The sequence below is a fragment of the Vipera ursinii genome (assembly GCF_947247035.1).
Source record: "Vipera ursinii genome assembly, chromosome: 1".
Taxonomy (NCBI): Eukaryota; Metazoa; Chordata; class Lepidosauria; order Squamata; family Viperidae; genus Vipera; species Vipera ursinii.
Window position 1 is genome coordinate 124,966,971 of NC_139512.1, and position 14,064 is coordinate 124,981,034.

General features: G+C 39.6%; 1 protein-coding gene across 1 annotated transcript in view; it reads right to left on the bottom strand.

Annotated features, from left to right (window-relative positions):
* Window positions 1-3,376: 3,376 nt before the first annotated feature.
* Window positions 3,377-14,064, bottom strand: part of CNTNAP5 (contactin associated protein family member 5) — a gene marked incomplete at both ends in the record, with an annotated part of 417,604 nt that continues 406,916 nt past the window's right edge. Inside the window, 3 exons of the mRNA XM_083349845.1 lie at window positions 3,377-3,573; window positions 5,357-5,428; window positions 12,062-12,280. Of these exons, the coding sequence (XP_083205971.1) occupies window positions 3,377-3,573; window positions 5,357-5,428; window positions 12,062-12,280 (488 nt within the window). The remainder of the gene's footprint in view (window positions 3,574-5,356; window positions 5,429-12,061; window positions 12,281-14,064) is intronic.

Below are 14,064 nucleotides of genomic sequence, written 5' to 3' on the forward strand. Positions count from 1 at the left end.
AATCAAACAAACAAACAAAAAAAACAAGTTTAACCTGAAAGTCTAGTTTCTGCTTCATAACCTGTCTTGGGTGGGGATGGGAAGCAAACAAAGAAAAAAAAAGAACTAAATTAAACAAAAATTGATAGTCATATAAAATCTTTCTACAAAGTCCAGTACTATACTGATACAAATATTGCACCGATGAGAGGGACTGGGTACTATATGGGATATCATGAATAAACATGTATTTCTTTGCCAAACTAGACAATCAGCACACAAACACATACAGTGCAGCACACAAAGTCTGACTGCATACTCAGTTTAAATTGGGAATGTACAACCTGGAAATCCAGGATTGATGTGGCTTTTCAGAGCCTTCAACAAGGCTCCTCAAGTCCTCCAAATTTGGGGGTCCAACTGTAATTTCTAATAGGGCAGGAAAAAACCCCATTAAATATACCAAAAAGAATTGTACTAACAGTCTCACTCGAAATTGACATTATAATTAAATTAAATTTAATATTTTTCCTGGATCAATTCATTCTCAGGCCAAACATGATTCTTGGCTGAAAAAGAATTGCAAATCTCTGGCATCAGGGATCATAAGCCACCCAGAGTCACCTTGTAGGGGAGATGGGAGGCATAAGATTTTAAATAAAGTCAGTCAGTCAGTCACTCAATCCTTGGTAGAAGATTCAAAATGAAATAGATATAAATATGAACCAAAAAGGAATCTAGACAAGGATCTAGAATAGTATTTCTCAACCTTGACAATTTTAAAATGTGTGGATCTCATCTTACGAAATTAAGTTACATATTATTAAAAAGAGACAAGATGGTTTTGATAATAATGTGTTCTTTAGGAAATTCACATTTTTTTCAAAACATATTTGCAGGGGTAAGCCTTGGCATTTAAACTGTGGGGATTTTGTTTATATTTATATATCTAGTGCTTGGTCCCACCACCTTTAATGTTCACATCTAAATTAAGTGCAAGTGTCATTTCTTAGCAGCATCACTACTAAGCCATTTATTCATGTGAGAGACTACACAATGTCCTAATACTTAAGAAGCTGTTAAAGTGCCTGTGAATTGAAGGGGCTAATGGCTCTGGCTCAGCTATTGCTTCGCGATCCAGTAAAAATTATTGATTGCATCTAACTTTATGAGATGGACTTTTGATTGAACAATCTTTCTCCTATAATGCATGGGGGGAAGGGGAGGAAGGGGATCCTCCTTTCCGTAGGACTATGTTTTCTTCCATAAAAGTGGAGAATTTTGTTGGAGAATGTTTGTGTGAGCATGCAATTTTCTTTTCTTTTTCAATGGGTGATTTACCACAATAGAGACAATATAACAAAGGCTTTAAATTGGGACAGCAAATCCATAGCCTGCATGAGCCAGAATCCCTACCACAATCATTGCCGAAAGTAGTGGCAACATTCATTATTGTAAAATTACATTTACTTTATCGAAACACTGCCATAGCATAATATGAGAATTCTCTCTCTCTCTGTCTGTCTCTATGTATGTGATTATTTCCATTAATCATTCTGTTGAAATGGAAAAACTGCCAGGTTTGTTACTTAAGTAAATGTCACAAAACCCATCCCCCCCTGATGTTTTGGTTCTTTCTATCATGGGAAGTACCATTTCTGGGGGAAAAAAAGTTGATTTTATTCAGCTATAAACTTCATCAGAAATGTGATGGAACTGTTTCCCTAGACTGTATATCATATTTGAAGAACTCTCCTCATTTAAGATGCTACACTAAAAATAAAGGGAGGGAGGGAGGGAGGGAGGGAGGGAGGGAGGGAGGGAGGGAGGGAAAGAGGAGGACAATTTTCAAATCAAAAAGTTCCACATCAAAATTAACAGGGAAAGAAAAAAAAGTGAAAATTTACATGTGGGTTTTCGGGTGGTGGTGGTGATTTTAGCTACTCTCCAGAAATAAATAAATAAATAAATATAATAATAATAATAATAATAATAATAATAATAATAATAATAATAATAATAATAAAATAGAGTTGGAAGGGACCTTGGAGATCTTCTAGTCCAACCCCCTGCTCAGCCAAGAAACCCTATGCCATTTCAGACAATTGAAAGAGGGGCTGGTCTTCTGTGTCCCTGAAGTCCCTTAAGGCCTATTTAAATGTGGTTTCATGAAGGGCCCACAGGCAGGTTGCACATCCCGAGTCACACCTACATTGAAGGTGGTATAGAGGAGCACTGCTCAAGTCCCCTTTCAAGGCCCTTTGGATTTTGCCCAAAAGGGACAGCAGAGAGGCTCAACAAGGAGGAGAAAGTTGCCATTCCCCAAGAAACTAATGGGAATGGTGATGCTCAGAGGCCAAAGGGGATAAGCATTAATTGGGCAGGCTTGGGCCTCTCTGGATTTGCTGAAACCCTGAGCACAGGGCTCCTATGGCCCAGTCATAAATATCCCTTCCAAGAAAAAAAACCTGAGTGGCTCTCAGATGAAGAACACTTACAAATTATTTTGGAAAGCCAGAGGCATCGCTGGATCCTCAAGCCCAATGGAAATGTTTCTTCTCCATCTTTAAGTCAACTCTATTGAAGGCTTGTAAGATCTTCTATCCTGGAGGACATGAGTGATTGAGGCATGCCTCTTACAAAAGCCAGGCTGTGTCTCAGTCTTCAGAAGCCCACATTGAGTGCCAGGTGATTCTTGAGCCTAATTGACTCAGAATCTAAAGGGGTTATGCAAGGAGGGCAAGCATTTGACAGATTTATCACATTGGACTCAGCTCTCTCCAGCCTGCCCATTCAGAAAGTAATATGGTTTGGCAAACTCTGACCTTGTGTTGGACAAATGTTTCAGCTTGAAGGAAAAGAAATGATCAAAAGGAACATAAAATTTAAAAAAAAGCTGTTCCAGATCCTTAGTTTGCAAATTCAGCAGAGCACCACAGACACAAAATATAATTATGCCAATTTGCAGAACAAAGGATTTGGCTCATCTTAAATACATTTTAGTGAGATAATTCTATCTTATTCTTTCACACTACCTTGTTGCAATAGCTGCTGTAATGCTAAATAATTAACTTGCACACTTTGCCTCTAGTATATATCACTCAGGTCCAACATGAAATGGTCCAGAAAGCAACATTTCAGAAATCCAAAAACTAAATAGTTAACCATGCATGTAATGACAAACAAAATTAGAATACATGTTTGCTTGAGCAGTTAGGTGTTATCTATGGTGACCTTGGATGGAGAACAGTGCAGTTCTGCCTATATCTTCAGTGTCTATTAGTTCTTTCCAAAGAGTGGGGAAATTCCAAAGTAACAGATGGATTAAAAACACCATCACCATCACCACTACCATCATCATCATCATGGAAATGCCAAAGTGTAACAAGGGAGTCTTTTAGATAAAGTATTCTCGTTTGCACTCGCTCACTGGGTTCTGTAAGTCAACCTCAGTCTTAAAAGAACGGTCAAGGTGTTCTGGGTACTCTTTTTCCTTTGTCTGGCTGTTCCGATGAGCCTGTTTGTGCTGATAGAGGACTCTGCTCATAATGGCCACAATGCAAAAGATGATGAAGATCACAACTGCAATAACACCTGAGATGCAAAACACAAAATATAAACAGAAAGAGAAATTGAGAGTGAGGCAAGTGGCCTATTCAGTAGAATAGATTTCATTTTGTTGTTAAGTTCACTGTTGCTATTGAAGTGAATTTTGTCTATAGTCCTACAAGTGTGTTATACTCAGGTTTTTAAAGAAGAGACTGATAGCCACTTGTCTGAAATGATTATAGAGATTACTGCTTGAGTAGGGGGCTGGACTAGAAGACCTCCAAGGTGTCTTCCAGCTCTATTCTGATTACATTACATTTAAAGTGAATTTTGTCTATAATCCTAGAAGCTTGTTATAGTAAACCTCAGCTTCTTCCTGATCTCAGCAGAGAACCAGCCAAACCTGGCTGTACTATATTTCATGATGAATTACTCCAGCAAACATTGTTCATGCACAAATTATTATTATGCAAGATTTAACTGCTATTTCATTAGTGACTTTTGGTTAGGAAAATGGTAAGCTATTCTGCAGTCCCTCATACTGCTTTTAAATATACTTTTGAGATTTTGAGGTCTACAGTAGATGGTGAGACATCTAGAGGTAAGGGTGGTACTCATGCAGGAGGAAAGAGAGGAGAACCATTATGGAAATTTGGTCACATGATGTTGGGAATAGACAATCCTCTCCTCCCAAGTGAAGCCTAAATGAATATATTTTGTTACCAAGTTTCCATGACATCTAAGTACCAATCTGCCTACAAATAGAAGTTATACATTGGTAAGAATTCTCAATTATCGTAATTATTATTGAGGGGAGTTAAAACATTCATGGTCTCAAGACAATCTGGCCAAAATTGGATATTCATTCAATTGTATTGTATATGGTCAATCCCTAATGGATGTAGTATTAATTCAATTACTTTCTCTTTGGTACTCTAATTCATGTTATTTAATTGTGAAGTCCAATGGGTCATAAACTTTGAAACTACTTCACTGAGCTGTGCAATGAGACAAGGAAGATGAGTGACCACAAATAAAATCAGAAAATTGCGCTCATCTTTCAAAATGCTTTTTGGAACTATGCTGCAGAACACAAAACCGAACTAGCTATCTTCTAAGGCTCTGGCCACATTAGCAATACAAACAGTTACAGGAAAACTACATTAGCTGGCAATTAGTTACAATTAATTTTCAATGTTCGGAATTCCTCCTCAGGATAAGCAAACTAAGATTAAAAAGGACAGTTCTTGCCAATAATATTTTGCTTTTCCATGCTCGTGTTTCTGACGTTACTAGAGATAAATTGTGGATGGATAAAGAAATCACTAGGAGTGGCACATGTAATTGCATTCTCCATGGCTTTCAGCAGGATTAAAATAGCAACAAACAAAAGAAAAAAAATACTATAAAAATTAGAACTATTATTTTCCCTCTACCCTGCCTACATACAACTTCAAATCAGAAAAATTGGACAATTGAGAAATGTAAGAGAAAGTTATTTTAGCAGTTATACCCACCTAAAAGAAAATGAGGGTTGAAGAATCACTAAGGCAAAAGTCCCAACCCTGCAAGCTGCATTGGAATAGCAATAGCACTGAGACAATATAATGTAGTGCTTTACAATCCTCTCTAAGTGGTTTGCATATTGCCTCCAGCAATCTGGATCCTCTTTTTATTGACCTTGGAAGAATGGATGGTTGAGCCAACCTTGAACCAGTCAGGATTGAACTGCTGGCAGATGGCAGAATTAATCTGCAATACTGCATTCTAACCACTGCACCACCACGGCTCTTGATTGAGAAAAAACCCCATGATTTGCTCAACTTACCTCCAATGAAGGCTGAATCGCTTCTGACAGCATTGCTGAGTGGTTCTTTATCATCAGCCTTCCCAAATGGATCTGTAATTCATAAGGAAAACCAAGGTAATGCTTAAACCACTAAGGCACTAATCTTTTTTTCTGGCTGAAACTCATACTTGAGAGACATCCCAGAGGCCATCCTCCAAAAACATGTGGATGCAGCCAAGATAATAAAATAAATTTCATTTTATTTCATTCACTCTGATCTTGACAGAAAATTAATACAAGTTCTCTTCAGCCATATATGTACTAATTTTGAATTGTACCTGGAATCCAACTGGCAACCAATGGAGCTCACAGAACTGAAGTGTCACATATGCTAAACATCAGGCACCCCCAACTGCCTGTACTACTGCATTTTGCACCAGCTGACAGTTCTGAATGCTTTTCAGGGGTGGCTCCAGATAGACTGCATTGAACTATTCCAGTTGGGATATGAGGAAGGTATGAATGATAGTGAGTACAGCCTCCAGATATCTATAAACATATCCATCCATATATTAAACAATAAAGAAACACAACACATGCTTCTTTCTCTTTCTTTCTTTCTTTCTTTCTTTCTTTCTTTCTTTCTTTCTTTCTTTCTTTCTTTCTTTTTTTCTTTCTTTCTTTCCTTTCTCTCTCTCTCTCCCTCTCTCTCTCTCTTATTTACCTGTCTTATATACCAAGTTATACTCTTCTATAAGCTGATGATCTCCAGCTGGGCTGATAGATATTGACATTCTCTGCCCATCATGGCTTTGATCAATCAAAGCTTTCATGTTTTTAGTAAGTTATAGAGGATACTACCCTTAGTTATAACTATTACCCATTTATTATTCCCTGCTGTCAGTAAGGATAGTTTGGACAGATGTCAGCCAGTATGTCACAAGAACAACCAAAGCTTGTTTTAACTAAACCATGCTTACCTACTTGTATGCAAGTTAGAATCTTTGATCTGAACATACTGTTACATACTATTACATCTGGCTTGCATAAATTTAATTTTATTTAAAACTAAATAAAACCACTGAGTTGATGTGATTATAGTTAAATGTAAGTAAAATAAAATTTTAGTTGCTTGTTCTTTTTATTTTTTGTTTTCCATCACATAGGAAACTACAGCTGATGGCAATTCTTTTTTTTCCAAATTTTATTGATTTTCTAATATTACATTTACATATTTGAAAAGCAGCATGGTGGTTGGGTAGTAGTAATTCAATTACATACAAATATCATTAGTACAGATTTCAGATTGCTACCATAAACATTTCCTCTTTTTTTCCCTTCATATGTACTGTCTGTGAATTTAAAGACAGGTTTTATCCTATCAATCGCATACTTACATATATCCATAGCTTTTAGTTTACACATATTCTAGTTGTTTTAACATACAATCTTATAGACAATCAATGATCTAATAAATTTTTTCAATGTTAATTTCCACTAACATTTAGATTTAAAATTTGATATTTATCATTCCCAAAAATTTTAATATACTCCCAATTCATCTATCACAATTCCTCACAAAATCTAATACTCAAAATACACATCCCGTCTACTTAACTTCTCACCCTCTATGTCAGAGGTGTCAAACTCAATTTCATTGAGGGCCACATCAGCATTGTGGTTGCCCTCAGCGCTGCTTTAAGAGTTGCCTCGTGGAAAATGTGACTTCGGCTGTTCACAGCCCAGGGATGAGCCATAATGGCTGGTTCTTTCGTCTGCCGGTTTGGAGGGATCACCAAGATCTAACGGGAGAGTTGTGGCTCACCCGTGATCCAGCGAGCACCCCTCCTTGTTGATTGCCTCTTCGGGGCAACTTTTGGCCCTTTTCAGCCCCCCCCCCCAGCGATGAGAAACTGGATGGGGGAGAGAGAGAGAGAAAGTCTCCCAGCCGTCCATAGCGGTTGCGTGGGAAACTAGAAGTCTTAATGGCAATTCTTATAAAGTTCCTGGGAGTCACTGAAAAGCCTGAGGCCTCTGATTATATATTCTTAAATTAATAAAACAATATTAGAATTAAGAACTATTGCCTTCTGGTTATTTTTGATTATTTATTTATTTTTAATGTAGAGGTGAATTTAAATTTTATATTTTGTATTAGAAAGTGTTTTTTTTAAGTGAGGAAGTAACATTAAAAATGGAAGGAAAACTATGTATTTGCAATGAGATGTATGCATGAATAGACTGGATATCTTTTTACCCAGAGGCATAAGTAGTAAACAGAATTCATTTCAGATTGATAGATGAAAACTCATTGGCAGAAAATTCCACTTTGAGTCTCTCCTGCACTCTGCAGAATCAGGAGATGGAGAAATGCTGACCAGTGCATATTTTCCACTGCAGAGATTCCCCGCTCTCAATCCCCCCAACTACCCCCCCCCCAAACAGCAGCAACAACAAAAAATCTGGTTGTATTTTGCAAATAATTAATTAAATAAATAAATAAAAAACCTCTAACTTTTCCATACATGTGTCTTTGGCGCATCACTCTGGAACTTGTCTCATATTAGTCAAGTGAATTACACAGAAATAATGATGGTAATGCATTTCAAAATATCCCCAAATGTAATCAGAGCATCCAAAGGAGGCGTGGGACTGAAGGAAAGTGCAAGTTGAAGCACCCAATTTTTGCTGATTCTCCACAATCTTTGGTATTTTTCCACATGGTACCTCTATTGATCTGGAAAGCTTCTCAACCATGACTGTAACTTTTTGTGGATTAGCAACTGCCTCAGACTTTTCTAGGGAGAGTCTATCAGTTTCATTGCAACTTACCCAGAATGAAAACTAAGATTCTGAGCCACAGAAGAAAACGATGCCTTTCAAATCCAGTGACCATAGAAAAATAAGCCAGACTTTTAATAAAGTTCATTCAGAAGAAACACGTCAGTTAAATAAACATTTGGCAACAAATAGTATTTATTTGCCCAATTAATACAAATTAAAGTTAGCTAAGTATGTTAGCTAAGAAATCAACACAAAATGTTAAGAATTAATTGCTTTCAAATAGTATATTTGGTATAATTATCTCTCTTTCTCTCTCATACACATACACACAGAAAGAAAGAGAGCGAGAGAGAGAGAGAGAGAGAGAGAGAGAGAGAGAGAGAGAGAAAGGCAGAGATAAAATAAAGTCAAGGTAGCCTAATTTTAGGCTTGTTTATTTACTGTATTTGTTTGTTTATACATCTCATATCCTGGCAGGTCATTAAAAATTTCATGGGCCCTTGATTGACAAGAGTTATTCACGTTTACTCTAGACTCCAGTGGGCCAAATGGGGCCCGGAATGTGGTTTCATGTGGTCCACAAAGCCATTCTGGAAACAGTGAGGGAATGGCCCCTGCTGCCTTGGCCCTGGCCCAGGCCGCCCGGGAACCAATGTACAATTTTGTGGTGGCCATCTATGCTGAAAAGCATTCAGTCTTAGGTCCACAAAGCCATCTGGAGACAGCGAGGGACTGGCCCCTGCCACGTCAATGCTGTCTCCTGGGGAAGTGTCACCCTTTGCGAGGAATGAAGAAATGCACCATTGCCTGGAAGTGGCCAGCAAATGGCCCTCGTCTACTTTACATATTCGGCTTGATGGGCTCTGGGGGAGGGGTTTCGGCAGGCAGCGGGGCACTCTCCTCACAGTGTCAAGAGGCTGATCCAGGTGGCATGAATCCAAAAAGAAGTGCAACACTGCTTAGCCCCCAGCCTGCCCGATTTTGGCAGGCAGCGGGACGATCTCCTCACAGCGCCAAGAGATGAGCCAGGTGGCACGAATCTGATGAGAAGTGCAATGCTGCCTAGACCCCAGCCTGCCCGGTTTCAGCAGGAAGCAAGGTGCAAAGCTGGCAAGCTTTGCATTGCCCGGCTCAGCCTCTCAGCGCTATGAGGAGAGCACCCCGCTGCCTGCCGAAACCGGGCAAGCTGGGGGCTGGGTGGCATCATGCTTCTCTTCAGATTCATGCTGTCTGGTTCAGCCTCTCAGCACTGTGAGGATAATGCCTCACTACCTGCCGAAACCAGGTAGGCTGGGGGCTAGGTGGCATTGCGCAGGTAACATCGACTCCCAAGTTACTCATGGTGTCCCCTCCCCTAAAGCCCACCAAGCCAGATATGTGAAGTAGGCAAGGGCCATGTGCTGGCCACTTCCAGGCAATGGTGCATTTCTTCATTCCTCACAAAGTGTGACACCTCCCCAGCTAAGTTTCTTGCCTGTTTTTCTCCCTCCCTCATCTCAAATATTTTCCCACCACTCTGTTCTTAGGAAGGAAGGAAGGAAGGAAGGAAGGAAGGAAGGAAGGAAGGAAGGAAGGAAGGAAGGAAGGAAGGAAGGGTCTGAGGGAAGTCTTGCCTTAGTCCTGCCCTGCTGCCCTTTCACCAACCCCTTGCCCCCTCCTCCTGGTATATCCTAAGGAAGCTTTGGATACAAAGCAGGTCTCCTCCCATGGAGAGGGAGTGGGCCTCCCTCTGACTTTGTCCTCATGCCCATCATGAGCAACCTGGCTAAGGAGAGCAAGCACAGCCGCAGCAGCCTTGAGGAGGAGGTAAGTGCAGCTGGGCACTCCTTTGGGGAAGTGGGGCTGGGCTTGGTGCCGCGGGTGCTTGAGGGCCAGGTTGGGTGTTTGACCTCTGTGCCCAGGGCTCCAGGCAGCCTGCGGCACCATCCAGCTCCCCCCTCACATGGCCTGAGAGGAACAGTGAGGCTACTCCAGTGGACCAGGCCTTGGCACTTGCCCCAGTCCCACCCCCTACTGCCAGAGACCCTCAGATCTGTCCTACTCCTGCCCAGCCCCCCATAGGCACCCTTGACATGAACAATGTAGAGTTGGCCATGCCCAGCCAGTAGGCCACACCCACTCCAGCCACGTCCACCTAGTAGGCCGTGCCCACCCTGGTTACCCCCAGCCAGCCGTCCTAAGGGCAACTACAATGCTGATGCAGTCCTCAATGAAATTGAGTTTGACACCCCTGCTCTAGAGCACTAGCAAATAAGAATAGATTTGCATGGAGAAGGAGCTCACCCACATCTTTTAGCACATTCCTGGAAAAACCACTTAAGGTGCTGCCAATCTGCATTAGTCAGAATTGCTTTAAACAGCTATGACAAGACAATCTAGTGACTACAAAAGAGAGAGAAAGCACATGGAACTCATCCAACACAAGGAGCTTATAATAATTTGTTACTATTTCTTGTTAACAGATTCTAATGTTTTCTCCATAATATCTCACACACAATGAATGAAAGGAAATGGAGATTTGGAAGGAATCCAAACAGTTTTAGAACAAACAAAACAAGGCAACAATGCTGAAATTGTAATTAAATAGGAAAGAAAAACAAAATCCTTTCAGGACATATCATTCCAGTTTATTGGAAGCAAGAAGAGTTAATTCACTCTTCTTTAAGCTGAAGTAGGTTTTATAATATAGAATGCATTTTTGGGCTGGGAGATGAACATATTGTTCTTTTATACTAAAATAAATTTTAGTACAATTTATACTAAATAATATTTCATTTTAATGTATTATGGCCACTCACTCAGGACAGCTTAGAATAAAAATAAAATAATAAATAAAATAAAATCTGTTCAAAACATAAAACAAGGGGAGGCAGTGTGGACAAAAACAGCCAAACCAATAAAAACACAAAAATATGATAGACTTCCACAGCGACACTAGTCCCAAGCCTGGGAAATCAATATCCTTTAGTGAAAAATGATCTGATAGCCACCTGGGTATGTGCATGTGTATGTATACGCACTTCCAACTTATAGTAATACTAACCCTAGCTTTACAATGTCGTCTCCTTTCCAACATAAACACTTAAGATGCCCAAGGGAGTATTTAATTATTACAAGTGGGAAATGAACTGCTTGGATCATCATCAGGGTATAATGTGTCTCTCCTTAAAACCAGAGAGGATAAGAGACAAGCATAACACAACAGCTTCTGCCAGTCTACCCATGTCCTGATTATCTGAGGTGATAAAAGTTCAAGCAACAAATTCATTATACCAAGTGATTAGTTTTTTTTTAAAAAAATGTTTAAAATCTCTCTATCTAGATAACTACTCCGAACCTGTCAGATCATGAGACACAGACCAGAAACAGGCTTGTATGGATCAGTTTCTTGTAGGCCAGGGGGCCCCAACCCCTGGGCCACAGCTTAATAATGGGCCATGGCCTGTTCAGTGGAGCTCCGCATGTGCGCATTTGCTCACCGGAACCATCCCCTCCCCACCTGCCACCAGTCTGCAAAGCCGGAATTAAGGAGAAACTTCCTAACAGTGAGGATAATTAACCAGTGGAACAACTTGCCTTCAGACTTTGTGGGTGCTTCATCATTCGAGGTTTTTAAGAAGAGACTGGACAGCCCCTTGTCTGAAATGATATAGGGACTCCTGATTGAGCAGAAGGTTGGACTAGAAGACCTCCAAGGTCCCTTCCAGCTCTATTCTGATTATTATTATTTGTAGAAACAGGGAGGTGAATGGGGATGATATAGTCAGCATAATCAAGATACCATATTGCATCTTATTTGCATATTGCCTAGAATCTCTTGAATAAAACAACTTATTAATCTATAAAAATAAAAGTATGTTCCATTTTTATATATACCATATTTCCATCATCTACTATTAAACTAAGCATCGAGTAAGAAATATTACTAAACAAGTTACCTGTACAAGGTGCTGAACATACCTGAGGAAGAGTAAATTGAAGTTGCTGTATTTGCATCTACTTCAACCAATGATCTGCAGTTTGATTCAGACAATAAGCCCAGGACTGTCACTGGTGATAGGTTGGGATGTCTTAAGGCAGCTTTCAGTGGAGCAATATGGTTATACTGCACAGAAGACATGCATCCAATGAATCCAAAAGCATTTGCCTTGGAGATCTCCAGATCCAGACCCTGACTATCTGTAAAATACAAAGCAAATTGGAGCTCTTTCATTTATATTGTAATTCCATAAGAACATTAAAGGACAGCCGGCATTAATTTCCACCTATTTAACCATTCATTTAATTATTTTTTTTTTACCATTTCATGTAATACAATCTTCAATCCATGGCTGGAAACTTGCTATATTGTTATTTGCCTATTTTTCTCCACCTAGCTGAATGATCCAAGAATTATTTTAATGAATTCCAACAGAAAGAAAGCTGGAATTAGGTCTAAGATTTAGGGAACATGCTTACTCCAAGTCTGTGAAATGACTTGCTTACTAGGTTTGAGATGCTGCAAACATAACAGAGATAATCTGCATATAATACAAATAACATGTTCAGAAACACTGATATTGAGATATACGTAATATAATATGTTGAGGGGGGAACACTTTATTTATTTATTTATTTATTTATTTATTTATTTATTTATTTATTTATTTGTATACCGCCCTTCTCCCTAAGGACTCAGGGCGGTGAACAGTGACATAAATAACAGAATGCACAAATACAGATATTGAAAACAAATTAAACCCTAATTTTGCCCAAATGCAGAAGATAGTTACCTTAAAACAATAACCCGTCAGACCAGACCGGATTGCTCAAACAGATATGTTTTTAGGTCGCGTCGGAAGGAGCGAAGGTCCGGAGCCATCCGGAGCTCAACCAGTAAACGATTCCATAGCTCAGGCGCGCCCACAGAGAACGCCCTCCCTCTGGGAGCCACCAGACAGCATTCTCCGAATGGTGGAATCCTTAGGAGGCCCTCTCTGTGGGAGCGCACTGGACGGAGGGACGTTGACGCTGGCAACAGGTGATTCCTAAGGTACTCCGGACCCATGCCATGTAGGGCTTTGAAAACCATTACCAGGACCTTGAATCTTACCCGGAGGACAACTGGGAGCCAATGCAGCTCACGGAGTAGAGGTGTAACACATGATTAAGTATTGTGAATTCTAAATATTATGTTTTCCTTGGTGTTTCTTAACTCTGAACTAAAGTTATTACGGTTATGATAATTTTGGTTTTTGCACAATTTATGTATGACCTCAACATCATGTGGTGGTGCAATGGTTAGAATGTAGCATTGCAGGCTAATTCTGATAACTGCCAGCAGTTTGATTCTGAGCAGCTCAAAGTTGACTCGGCCTTCCTTCCTTCCGAGGTCAGAAAAGTGAGGACCCAGATTGTTGGGGGAGGAGACAATATGCTGACTCTGTAAACCGCCAAGAGAGGGCTGTAAAGCACTATGAAGTGGTATATAAGTCTAAGTGCTATTGCTATTTGGGTCATTCATGGCTATGCTTCTAGTTCACAATTATGCTTGTCTGAGAAGTTTGAGATATAAAGAAAAGGGGAGAAATAGAAACCACGTTTCTATGAAAATCATTGGAAAAGACAATATGATTTATAAATCATACAGCAAAGTTCAAAACACACTGCACAATTTATAAATCTTTGACAAGACAATTATCACTCTGATCATTTCTTTCCCAATTTGGGTTTTTAATAATAAGTTACCTGTGGGTTATATCCTGTGGTTTCTCTGGTTTTATATAATTCAGCAGGTCTAGAATCATGGTGCTACAAAATAATACCACTAACAAAGTGGGAAAGGTTTCACATCCTAGATGTCAAGTTTATTTTTTATTATACCTAGGTGCAGGTACAATAAAGTATTTTTTTTAAAAAAATATATATACCTAGTTGTAGGACATAAAGATCAGGATTTAAAGAAGCATTCAATATTTGCATCC